The sequence below is a fragment of the Lepidochelys kempii genome, chromosome 21 (genome assembly GCF_965140285.1).
Source record: "Lepidochelys kempii isolate rLepKem1 chromosome 21, rLepKem1.hap1, whole genome shotgun sequence".
Classification (NCBI taxonomy): Eukaryota; Metazoa; Chordata; order Testudines; family Cheloniidae; genus Lepidochelys; species Lepidochelys kempii.
In genome coordinates, this window is record NC_136400.1 from 13,649,530 (window position 1) to 13,661,690 (window position 12,161).

General features: G+C 61.6%; 1 protein-coding gene across 6 annotated transcripts in view; it reads right to left on the minus strand.

Annotated features, from left to right (window-relative positions):
• Window positions 1-12,161, minus strand: part of KIF21B (kinesin family member 21B) — an 85,713-nt gene that overhangs the window by 21,373 nt on the left and 52,179 nt on the right. For all 6 annotated transcript variants that reach the window (XR_013634885.1, XR_013634884.1, XR_013634883.1 and 3 more), the window contains 15 exons: window positions 11,933-12,122; window positions 11,712-11,775; window positions 10,306-10,527; window positions 9,781-9,856; window positions 9,052-9,151; window positions 8,393-8,584; window positions 7,191-7,390; window positions 6,207-6,314; window positions 4,957-5,025; window positions 3,961-4,190; window positions 3,527-3,674; window positions 3,195-3,389; window positions 1,252-1,353; window positions 717-882; window positions 188-248 (listed from right to left, as the gene is read on the minus strand). Coding sequence is in view for 3 of the 6 variants with exons in the window: in XM_078849837.1 (XP_078705963.1) it covers window positions 188-248; window positions 717-882; window positions 1,252-1,353; window positions 3,195-3,389; window positions 3,527-3,674; window positions 3,961-4,190; window positions 4,957-5,025; window positions 6,207-6,314; window positions 7,191-7,390; window positions 8,393-8,584; window positions 9,052-9,151; window positions 9,781-9,856; window positions 10,306-10,527; window positions 11,712-11,775; window positions 11,933-12,122 (2,123 nt within the window). In the remaining 3 variants the exon portion in view is untranslated. The remainder of the gene's footprint in view (window positions 1-187; window positions 249-716; window positions 883-1,251; window positions 1,354-3,194; window positions 3,390-3,526; window positions 3,675-3,960; window positions 4,191-4,956; window positions 5,026-6,206; window positions 6,315-7,190; window positions 7,391-8,392; window positions 8,585-9,051; window positions 9,152-9,780; window positions 9,857-10,305; window positions 10,528-11,711; window positions 11,776-11,932; window positions 12,123-12,161) is intronic.

A 12,161-nucleotide genomic window follows, 5' to 3' on the forward strand; every position in this document is an offset into this window, starting at 1 on the left:
CTGAGGGGCTGGAGCATGCTCGGTACAGACAGAAGCTGGAAAATTTAGCTGCCAAGCTCTAACGGGTCTCTCTTGCCAACAAGTGCCACAGAGATGTGACTCCCTCCCCCAGCCTCGCTCACTCCATAGATCCGGCTGCTCAGGGGCACACGAGGCTGGGACACTGCATGCTCCCTGGTGCGCTCACCTCCCCTCCGAGGCCAGGCTGAACTCCGAGATCTCCTCGTCCGTGCTGGCGTAGCCATTCTCTGCACAAGGAACAGCCAACAAGGGGGCGTCAACGCGACAGAGGGTGGGAGGGCACTGCGCTGGGCCAGTCCAATCAGAGCCAGGCAGCAGGTGGTTGCCGATCAGCGTGTGGCCCTTTAGGTCCTTGGGACACCCCCCAGACCACTGCTATCGTATCATTAACTCTATGCCACCAAAGCACCATCAGTGCATCCTCACGGCTGGACAGGCTGTGACCACATGGGCGGATACGTCTGGAAGAAGCGGGCCCATCACTCCTGCCCACGGAGTCAGAGCAATGCCAAGAGCCCTGGGGTGGGCTCCATCTGTCCCAATGGGCAGACGTGCCATCTGTAGGGGGCAGGGAAACACCCCGAGCCTTCCCAGCTGCTGCCAGCCCCTGGTCCCACATCAGCGCTGCCGGCTCCCTTGCCAGCCAGTGCCCCATACCCACGGGGGTGCCCAGGAGGGAAGAGCCCAGCACCCACCTTGCTGCACGTTGTGGATGAGTGCCTGCAGCTCAGGGTGGGACTCCGCTTTCTCCCGCAGGGCATCCAGGATGACGTGGTTCTGGGAGGAGCCGGTCACGTCCGTTTGTCTCAGGCGCCCTTCCAACAGGCGAATCTGGGCTTCTTTCTGAGCCACCTGCAGCCCCTGTTTGGCAGGAGCAGGAGGTTAGCCTCCGTCCCGCACACAGGATGGGCCAGCGGGCGGGTCAGGGAAATTGGCTCCTGGCTTCAATCCCCATCCCTGGGCAGACGCAGGTTCCACACCAGCCTCACTCAGATGCTGCTTGCAACCCATTCCCCTCCCTGGGACCAGCAGCACACAGCCTGGGCCAGCCTCTCAGTCTCCCTCACCCGCGCAAAGAGGATGCCCCAGACCCAGCCCAATAGCCCCGGCTCCAAACCTGCCCTGCAGCGACTGCGATCCCACCCCAACAGGGGGCTTCCTGGGATCCCATGCTCTGCGACCCGCCCCCCAGAGCTGCACCTCCCCGCCCCAGACGGCCCCTTGCCTGACCTTATCAATGGAAGCCTTGAGGAAGTTGTCCAGCAGGAGGCGCGCCTCAGCCAAGGAGCAGGAGCTGATCACCACGGAGGTGTCGGTAGAGTCCAGCTCCTCCTACGGTGCAGGAGAGACCCCGAGGGAGGGGGAATTAGAACAGCGCTGGGGGCGGGGTGAAGGGCAGAAAGAAGAGGTCCAGCAGAGACACCGGCGCCAGGTAACTGGGGGGTTCCCTTGACTGGCTGACGATGGTGGGGACGACGACTTGCACGCCAATACTGTGCGTGAGCACTTGCAGTCAGGGGCCCATTGCACTCTGTGCACTGGATGCACGCCTGGATCCAGGCCCCCAATTGGGCCGTCTGTGGGCACCGAATCACACACCTGCGGGATCTCAAGAAGATGAGCTTCTACTGCCTGGACGGCAGGAGCTGCTCATTAGTCAGGTGACCAGAGCAGACCCAGGGCAGGTTTACACTGGGAGCTTAAACCAGCATAGCTATGTCTCTCCAGGGTGTGACAATCCTGCCCCGCCCCAGAGAGAAGTAGCTATGCGGACCGAACTAAACAGCCACCTCCTTGGGAGGTGGATTAGCTACTCTGACGCGGAGCGTCTACACCAAGCACTAAAGCCTTGCAGCGGTAGCCATTGAAGCATAGACGTATACTAATAAACCGATTTACCTACGCCCGCTGCTGGAGGGGAGCAGAGAGGGACACTGTGCTAACCTGGGTCAGAGCCCGCATGTCATTAACAGTACGTTCACACAGCAAAGAAAAACCCACGGCAGCGAGCCTCAGAGCCCAGGCCAATGGTTCTGGGCTTGCGTTACGGGGCTAAAAGTAGCAGCGTAGACGTTCCTGCCCAGGCTGGAGCCTGGGCTCTGAGACCCCTCCCCTGGCCAGGTTACAGAGCCCAGGCTCCAGCCCCAGTGTGAGTGTCTACCCTCTTATTTTTAGCCCTGGAGCCCGAGCCCTGCGAGCCGAAGGCAATGGATCCAGGCTCCGAGACGGGCTGTGGGGTTTTCCTTGCAGCACCGACACATGCTACAGGTGCCAGGGAGAAAGGCCTCATTATTAGGGCTACTGTTCCGCATTTCTCGGTGGAAATATTGGATGAAAAATGGCTTTTTGATTAAACAAAAATTTCCTTTTTGCTCAAAATCCCTCCACCCCGTTTACAAAAATTTGACATCAGAAGACTCTTAATGTTTGAAAACAGCTTTCAGCAGAAGTTTGCAGTTTCTCAGAAGGGAAACTCTTTCCCAAGTCCCCCAATTATTTGTCTTAATCAAAACTGATTTTCAAAAACGACAAAAAATTCCAGTTTCTCATGGGGGTGGGGTGGGGGGAAGAGAGATTTTCCCCTGTACGGACGGGGCTTCCACTGATTCCAGTGGGTGCAGAACTCCCATCAGGGCTGTTGGGCCTAGTGGCTGGTGGTGGACGTCATGGTCTCAGCAGCCGTCCATCCAGCACTGATGGAGACCCTGATGGACCAACATATAAGGGCCTTCCTAAATCCTGGCCCCAGCCGTGCAGACGAAGAGGGCAGATTCGTGGCCTCTGCTGGTCCAAGCCAAGCCGCAGCCATGTCCGTTAGCCTGGCGCCTGCGGGCCTACGGCAGCCCATTGCACCAGCCCCGCCAGGGGTCAGGCACCTGCTGAATTGGGCCTTGTACAGCCGTCCTCAGCGACCACGAGCAGAGAAAGCAGCCAGACTGCAAACCTGCCTCCTGCAACCCTTACGCTTAAACTGCCTAGAGGAAGAGTCCAGCCAGCCAGCCTCCTGCCCACGCCCAGCCCCATCTATCGGCCAGCCCCCAGCGCACCCCCTTTCCCTTACAGCACACAATGCCCGGCTGTGATCTCCCTCCCATCCCCGCCCCCGTGAGACCATCTCCCCATACACAGACCCCTGCGCCTCGCCCCCGCCCGCAGGCCCCCTCCCCCGGCACCTTGGTCTCCTCCAGCTGCATGATGGTGGCCTGGCAGTCGGCGATGCTGTCGTTGATGTAGTCGATGTTGGCGGTCAGCACCTCAATCTCCTCGTTCAGCTCCTGCAGGCCCTTCTGCTCCTCCGGGCTCCCCGCCTGCAGCTTTCCCCTCTTCCCCTGCAGCGCCTCCTGCAGCAATGCCAGCTCCTCGCGTTTCTGGGGGGGCGGGTGGGAGGGGAACGCCTCAGCTGGCGCCGTCCAGGTGCCAGCAGCCTCCCAGCCCTCCGTCATGCTCAGGCCACCCAATCCCCCCCCCACGCCCACCGGGGCACGGCCCCCCTCCCCCACCTCACCTTGATCAGTCGCTCCATGTCCGCCTCCAGGTTGACGATGGTCATCCTCTGCATGACGACGTCGAAGATGCGCCGCTCCAGAGACTGCCACTTGAGCCGGGCCGCCTTGCTGAAGGACTGGCTCACCCCCTTCTTCGGGAACTTCTTCCTGCAGTGGGACGGGATGCGGTCAGGGGGCTCCCGCCGGGCGGGCGCTCGGCTAGTGCTCGGGACAGGGGGGGGGCATTTACACATCGGGGCTGCCTCCAGCCAATGGGGGGAGTCCCACATGTCAAACCACGGGGCAGAGTCACCCACGACGATAGAGCGATCGTCTCCCGCGTGCCTCTTGGCCACAGAACTCCGCTCCCGGCTAACACCCAGGAGCCCGGGGGCTGAGGACCAAGCAGGGAACGGGGCGGCGGGGGACATGGATTTGGAAGCGCTGGTCTGACCTGACGGGCCGAGCCCCATTCACGGAGGGCAAAGGGTCTCCGAGGAAGTGGTCGATTTTCCGGTTCCACTGACGCACGATGCTAGAGACCGAGCGAGAGCCGGACTCCGGTTCCGAGGAGGTGGTGCTGGCGGACACCTCCGCGCCCGAGTCCAGCATGGCCGGCTTCTGACTCAGCCTCCCAGAGACCCGGTCCGACATGGGCTTGGCCAGGCGGCGCAGAGCGGAGACCTGGGCGAGAGCAGTGCCGGAGGGTTGGGCCTCCTGGGGAACACCCGCAGGGGGCATCGCCCCCCAGCCATCCCAGTGGCAGAGCGACTCCAACCCGTCTCAGGTGGCACAGAGAGCCCGGGAGCGGCTGAGCACCTTTCAAGAGAGCTGAGCCTATCTGGGCTGGGTGGAGGTCCGGTACCCTTGGAGAGCCATTTCCCAGAATGCATCAGGAGGGGCTGGGGACCCGTCCAGATTACCGACCCCGAGATGGGATCGAAGCACCGTCCCGCAAGCTGTACGGGCGCTGGGGCGGGAGGCAGCCTGGACAAATCACCCGACCGACTCAGCTGCCAGGACCCAGAGGGGGCTGGTGTTGACTGGATCAGAGAAGGGCCAGGATCCAGCCCCAGGAAGGGAGGAGGGGGGCACAGCCTGTTGTGCACGCTCCCACATGGCATGCAGAGAATTCCTCCTTCCTGACTCCAGATCAGCTGCCACTGGAGGCAGGTGTTTCCTCCCCCCCCGCCCCGATCGCGGTCATCTCCAGCCTGGTTACTCCTGGCCATAAAACCGCCAGGCTCTGTGGGAAATCCACCCCACCCAGGGCCAGTGCCTTGGGAACAACCCAGCACTGGCTGAGTACGACCCACCGGGATGGCGGAGGGGACTGGAGAGGCCCCAGGCCCTGCCCAGGGCCCCATCCAGCAGCCAGGCCTCAGTGCCCATCCGGTCACAGCCGCGAGCAGCTCTCCAGACTCCCGCAGATGCAGGGGCTGGTACTCACCTCCTGGGTTTTCCTTCGCAGCACGATTTCCTGCTGCCGCTTCTGAGACTCCAGCGCCCGGATCTGAAACTGTGCGGGAGAGAAGCCGAGCCTCAGGTGAGTCCTGAGCGGGCGTGAGCCGCTAAAGAGGAACCCGGGCTCTGGGGTAGAACCCATGGCAGGAATGGGGGAAGGGGAGAGGACCCCAGGCTCCCACACCCCCTTGCGTGAGGCCAGCATATGGGATGTTCTCAGTGCAGGCCATGGGCCAGATTCTGATCTCACCAGCAGCGGTGTAAAACCTGGAACAACTGTGGCATTTGCACCTGCCCTGAGCAACAACCAGAGATGCAGGAGGAAGCAATCACCTCCTCTGACCGTGGGGAGGAACCTGCCACCCCACCAGGTGCTGATCTCAGGGGATGGACGGACAGACTGACACATGGTCAGGGAAGGGGACGTGTTGTGCTTTCAATAGGGGGAGGAGGGTGCCGGATGCTGTTTGAGTCCCCAGATAGACGGTGGGGCAGCTGGCTTCACAGACCCTCCCCCGATGCAGATTCAGCCTGCAGGCCTTGGCAGGCCAGCGGCCCATCACAGGCTCTGAGAGGAACGGGCCTGGGGGCCAAGCCGGGCACTGATTCCAGGGGCTGGGCACGCGGGAGAGCTCTAGCACCCTGTCAAGCAGAGGCAGGGCAGAGCTGACCACGGAACGTCCTTGATACAGGCGATGGCTGGATTCACATCTCCGCGGCAGCGGTGTAAATCTGGAGCGACTCCGTCAATGCAGTTACTCCAGATTTACAACCAGCGTCATGGAGAGCGGAATCTAGTCCTCTACTGGTACAGCGCTTGCTCCAGATTTCCCAGCGCCTTGCTCAGTCATCCCCGCGGCTCAGCCCAGCTTTGCAGGGCTTCCCTGCTGCCCCCACATCCCAAATGGCTCCACCCCCTTGCTCAGCCCTGCCCGATCACAGGGGCACCCCTGTCCCCGCCGCACCCTGCGTCAGGGGCTCTGGGTCTCACACAGGTAACTGCTCCCCTGCGCACAGGGGAGGGGACCTGACATCATGCATCAGCAAGGGCTCTTCAGCACCCTCCCCATCCGGCCCCAAGGAGCCTGGCTTGGGGCATCTCAGACCCCTCGGAGAACCCGCATTCCCCGCTGCGCCCCAGCCAGCTGGTGCGGGAGCTCAAAGCCGAGCGAGGGGTGCAGGCCCCAGCCGGAGCTGCCGGGCCTGCAGGGCCCTGGCAAGGTCCTGGGCTCTCACCTCCTGCCTGCGTTGCTCCTTCTTCAGCTGGGCGATCTCCCGGTTCCGCTTGGTCTCCGCCAGCCGTCTACGTTGCTGTTCCTCCCGCATCTGCTTCATCAGTGCCACCTGTGGGCCCGATGTGACGAAGCGGGACTGTTCTTAATGCTTCCTCCGAATAGTGTGGGGCTGCCTCAGTTTCCCCTAGGCAGTTCTTAAGTCTCTAGGGGGTGGGATAAGGGTGTGATATCCTTGCAGAGCTCTAGAGGGCAGGTGTGTGCAGGGATCTGCACACAGAGAATGGCCGACACCCTGTTTCCTGGCAACTGATGGCCTGGGCCCTTCCCCCCTGCGAGGTGAGAGCTAAAGGGTTGGAGAACAAAGGAATCTGGTGACCTCCTGGCCTGGGAAAGGGACAAAGCCCAGAGGAGGAGGGGGCTGAGGGAGTTTCAGTTGGGGGCTGGCTGGGGACATGGAGTGAAGGACGTGGTTGTCTGGCTCACTGCCCCCCCAAAATGGACCCGGCTGAGGGGTCCTGTTCTCTGCACCTGCAAGCTCTGTGTTAGACCACGTTCCTGTCGTCTAATAAACCTTCTGTTTTACTGGCTGGCTGGCTGAGAGTCTGTCTGTCTGCAGAGTTGGGGGGCAGGACCCTCTGGCTTCCGCAGGACCCCGCCTGGGTGGACTCGCAGGGGGAAGCGCATGGAGGGGCAGAGGATGCTGAATGCTCAGAGGTCAGACCCAGGAAGGTGGAAGCCGGGTGAGCTGACTGTCCTGCAGACAGGCTGCTCGCAGAAAGGTGACTGCCCCAGAGTCCTGCCTGGCTTCATGGGGAGCAGTTCCAGAGCATCGCCCGGGGACTCCGTGACACCCCCAACAGCCCACAGCCAGCATAAGGAGCGTGCCCAGTGGACCGTGCCCATCCACCGCCCCTGCCCTAGTGTGGAGAGCTGGCACAAGAGGGCCATGCCCCTCCAGCCCCCTCCTCCTCTGCCAGCCAGGTACCTTCGCTTTCTTCATCTCTGCCACCTCGGCCTGCAGCTTCTTGAGCTCCCGCTCATAGCGCGACTGGTTCTTGAGCAGGCGAGCGTGTTCCTTCTGGGCCGCCTGCAGCTTCTGCAGGTCCCGGTTCATCTCCTTCAGCCGCTTCTCGTAGTCCGCCTTGATCTTGTTGGCCTTCTCCTCCGTGTAGCATTCCATGGTGCCTGGAGAGGGTGGCGCAGGGACGCTCAGAGCGCCAGGCCAGGCCGAGCCCCTCATGCTCCATCCCACCCAGCCCTGAGGGAAAGCACCCTCATTGTGGGGCGCTTTAGATTAACTCTTGGCCTCCAGAGACAAGCCTGCCTGGTCCAGCAGCTCAGGAGACGTTCAATAGCTGAGTAGCCCAGACCAGTCATGGCCTGCAAGCCAGAACCCTGGGCCTATTTAAGACCAATAACCCTCGCAGCAGAGCAGTGCCAGGCGTGTGCCAGGGACTGGACCACTCCAGGGACTGGGCGTACCCTGTTCTCCTCCAGGCAGCCATTGCCGTTCCACCCCAGAGGGGGACGCTGCTGAGATGAGTTTGGTGGGACTCAGCTGAGAGCAGGTGTCTCAATCACTAAAGTCTCAGTTATAGCATCAGCTGCCCCCCTCAGGGAAGATGCCCAGGACTGAAAAGCCCTGGAGACCGAGCTCTCTGCATGGGCAGGCTACGCTACTGCTCCTGCACTGGGGAGCCAGTTTCCTCGCTGGGAGGAAGTCGGGAGCAGCTGGGAGATCTGGGTTCTACAGCCAGCTTGGCCACAGATGCCAGCTGGCTTTGGGCACAGCTCTTTACCTGGGCCTGTCTCGCAAGGGGGCAGAGCTCATGTCAGAGCTTGGAGCTCCTCCGAGGGAAGGTGCCGGGGAAGAGACTTTCCACAGGCCCTACTCCCACTGTCTCTCCACGGCCAGTGGGCTGCCCAGCCCTGATCAAGAGGTGGGACAAGTGGCACGCTGCCGGGGGACCGTGGAGAGGGGTCAATCCCACGAGGTGGGAAGCCAGACACTGAGCAGCCAGCGGTAATCGCTGGGGACTGCAAGAGGGGCATGGAATGGAGTGGGGAGCGGCCTCAGTTTGGGTCTCATTGGGCGCCGGGAGAACCCCGGGGGTCTCCTGCCAGTGCTGGCTCAGAGGGCCCGTGTGGTGGGATGAGCCGGCGGGGTGGAAGGGGCACTGCCCGTACTGAGGTTCTGCAGCACCCGGTCCCTCTCCAGCTGGGTGTCGCGGATCTTGTTCTGCAGCAGGATCAGCTTCTCCTCATACTGGTGCTTGAGGGTCTGCAGGCGCCGCTGGCTGTTCTCCAGCTCGTCAATCAGCTTCTGCTTGATCTCGATCTCGCAGGTCAGGTCAGCCAGGTCAGCCTGGAAATTCACCACTAGCGGTGGGAAGAGAGTCAGTCAGCCAGGCAACCCCAGGGAGGTCAGGGGGAGAGTGCCAGGGAGCCCTGGGCTGGCCTGGAGACGGGAGGGGCAGTGCCTGGCTCATGGGTCCCCTGTGGACTCTGGCTTTGCAGGGGAAAAGGAGGCAGATGAGGCAGGACGCCGAGGAGATGGCATCTCGCTCCTGCAGTCTTAGCCCAGCCAAGCCGGTGGCGAATGCGGGGAGCTGAGGTGGGAAGGGGCACCAGCTTGGCAGCCAGGCCTGTGCCACTCAGCACCAGCTGAGCAGGCCCACCTCATCACCCCGACTGGCACCTCGTGCACCTCCAGCCAAGACCTGCCCAGCTCACCCCACAGGCCCGCTGCAGCCCCCTACCACCTCCCCAAAGGGGGCATTGGCCCCGAGTCACTGCAGACGCCCCCAGCCCAAGCCTAGAGCCTGGCGCCGTGCTCTCAGAGTTACCCTTCTCCTCAGCATCTGAGTCTGAGTCCACCAGGCTCTCCTCACTGCCCGAATCCTCGTCCTCATCCTCACAGCCACTCTCCTCCCGCTCCTCTTCCTCCTGGGAAACAAGCGCAGGGTTAGGGCAGAGATCAGGAGCCTTTGGCCCCTCTCCTATTGTCCCAGGGGCTCAGGCCTCTCTCCATCCGTCAGCCCCGAACGTGGGTGAATTAAAGCGATTGCCTCAGAAACCAGTGCCAGGCAGAGGCAGGAGAGAGAGCAAGGGGCAGGGCTGATCCCGCACCATTCAGGATGTGGGGTGTGCAAAGGGAGGGGGCCATGTCTGAGGAACGCCCCCCACCCTCCCTGCTGAGATGGCAGCTGAATACGAAGGGCCTGATGGGGCAGACGGGACATGGTTCACGGGACAAAGCCCAGCTGCGCAGAAAGTCCTGTGGCTAGTTGCCCTGCCCCAATGTCGCCAGTGCGCCAGATGGCACAGGGCACTGCCAGGGAGCAGAGGGGATGGTCTTGCCCGCCATCCTCGGCCCGTGCCCAGCCCCCACTCCCCACACCTAGGTGGGGCCAAACAGCAGCCAACTGGCTGCCCTATGGGGGGGTGGTCATGGACTCTGCCCCTGCCTCCCAGACGCAGCTGTCCCAATGCCAGCGAGGCACAGAGAAGGCTGTTGCCATTCTGGCTAGCAATGGGGCTCCCACCCCCCACTCCACGGGGGAAGCCTCCCTCACCTCCTCATTCTCGTCCGTCTCCTCCCCGTTCTCCTGCTGTAGCTTTGGCCTCTTCTTAAAGGCCTCCTTCTCCGGGCTGCCAGGAAGAGAAGGGATGAGCCCTGGTGACGGGGGAGAACTAGCACATGGTCCCCTTAGAACACCCCCAACATCCTCCATCTCAGAGCCCTTCATGAACCCAGCCCTCCGGAGAAACAGGCCAGGCAGTGTTAACAGATGGGGAGACTGAGGCACAAGGAGGGGAAGGGACTCACCCAAGGTCATGTGGCACATTGGAGGCAGAGCTGAGAAAAGAACCCAGGAGTCCTGATTCTCTGCTGTATGGTTTTGGCTTCCCCTAGGGATGGGGGAGCAGGATGTCTGGACCAGCAGGGCTGATGGGAGCTAGAGGGTGCCAGGGCTGGAAGCCCAGGGAGAAGTAGGCACCCCAATAACTATGGTCCTGCCATAACAACAAAGAGGCAGGCGTGGGCGCACTCAGAACAGCCCCCCGTCTGCCCGCCCAGCCAGGGAGTTGGCCATCACCTCTTCCTCCGCTGCCTGGTCTCCTTCTTCAGCCGCTCCAGATCCTGCTTGGCCCGCCGAAGAACTTCGGTGGCCTCTGCCTCCATGGAGACCACGGGGCTGCTGAGTGCCCCCAGGCCTGGCCCTGGAGATGAGCCCAGGGAGTACGGGGGCCTGGAGGAGACCCGTGACAGACTGCGGCGGAGCGACTCGTTCATGGCTTCGCTCTCCAAGAGCTTTGTCCTGGGGACCAGAGGGGCTTTTGGTCATGGAGATCTGCCACCCTGGGCAGATGTCCAAGAACCCCAGGGGAAAAGACACGCCCCCCCCAACCTCTAAGGAGGGGTGACCGGGAGAGTGTGTGTCTGGAACCTAAACTGCCCTTGCTCAGATCGGTCCAAGGGGCTCAGGGCTCCGCTCTTAGGGAGGGGTGCTGCAGAAGGGCCACCACTAACCATCCTCATGCCTCTCATGAGAGCAAAGAGTCCCATCAGATGCCACTTCCCGGATTTAGTGCCTTCACTTGGATGGCAATACAGCCCGGACCACGTCACAAAGGCGTCTCAGCCCAGGGCTTCCCATCAGGCCTGAACACTAACGGGAGAGAAGCAACCCTGGCCGACAGCCAGGTCTCAACAGCAATGGCGATTCACTGCCATAGCAGCCTAACGGTTAATCTTTAGCCGCTGGGCTAGACACGGAGGGGGCACCTCTGTTTTCTAGCATTACAGACAGGGGTCTGGATCCTCAGTGGGAGGGGGGTAAATCCACATTGCTCCATGGACCCCAGTGGGGCAATGCTGATTTTACAACAGCTGAGAATCTGGTACAGAATGAGCGAGGGGATTCCTGTCTCTGGGGTTGTCAGTTTCTCTGGAACAAAATCCACATTTATGAACAGCACTAGCTATCAGACTGCATCTCAACGTACCTCTCGGAGGCATTTAAGTCTGGATCAGCTAAGGCTCCAGAGAAGGCTTGGGAACAAGGCGGCCGGACAGAACACCCTACAGGATGGGGACATTTCCCTCTCGAAAGTGGGGCTTTTATTTATATTTCAGCAGCTCCAAGACACGAGATCAGGGCCCTGTTGTGCCGTGTGCTGCAAGCACCCGTGAGACAGTCGCTGCCCCAAAGCGCTGACAATCTAAATGGTCACGTCAGACCAATGGCAAGAGAGAGGGGAAGGGACTTGCCCACGGTCACCCAAGGTCATTGGCAGAGCTGCAATACCAGCCTACTACTTGAACTCAGTGCCCACAACATCAGTCACCCAGCCAGGAGCGGCAGAGCCAAGGAGGGAATCTGGGCCTCCCAGGTCAGCGTCGCCCTGCTAGCCCGTGCTGCCCCTTTGCAGGTCCCCTCAAGCTGCACGCGATACGCGGCCCCCCGGATGGGCGGAAGGAGAGAACGTGGCTCGCGCCCACCTGAGCTCCTCGATCTCCCGGATGTAGTTCTGGATCAGGGCGCCGATGGCCTCATTGCCGTCACCTGGAGTGAGAGAATTAGAATCACGGACAAGATCAAAAACACCTAGGAACCAGGGTGCCACTCAACCACCCTGAGCTCTGGGGTGGCTGTAATTTTCATGGTACCAGTTCGTATTCCCCACCCCACATACACGTCCTCCAGGGGTGTCCATCCTCACCTGCCTTGGCCAGTATCAAATTGGCCTCCTGGCTCATCAGGTGGGTGACCCGGCTGTTGATGGCATCTATGGCCTCCTGCATGGCCTTCACCCTCATGCGCAAGGTGGCGTTCTCCTTCTGGAGCATGGCGTTCTCGTGGAACAAGTCGCTGTAGCCCTCGGAGCCGTCCTCCCCGATCACACGCTTGCCCTGGGGGGAGAGGATAAGGGGAGATGCAGAGAGGGCAAA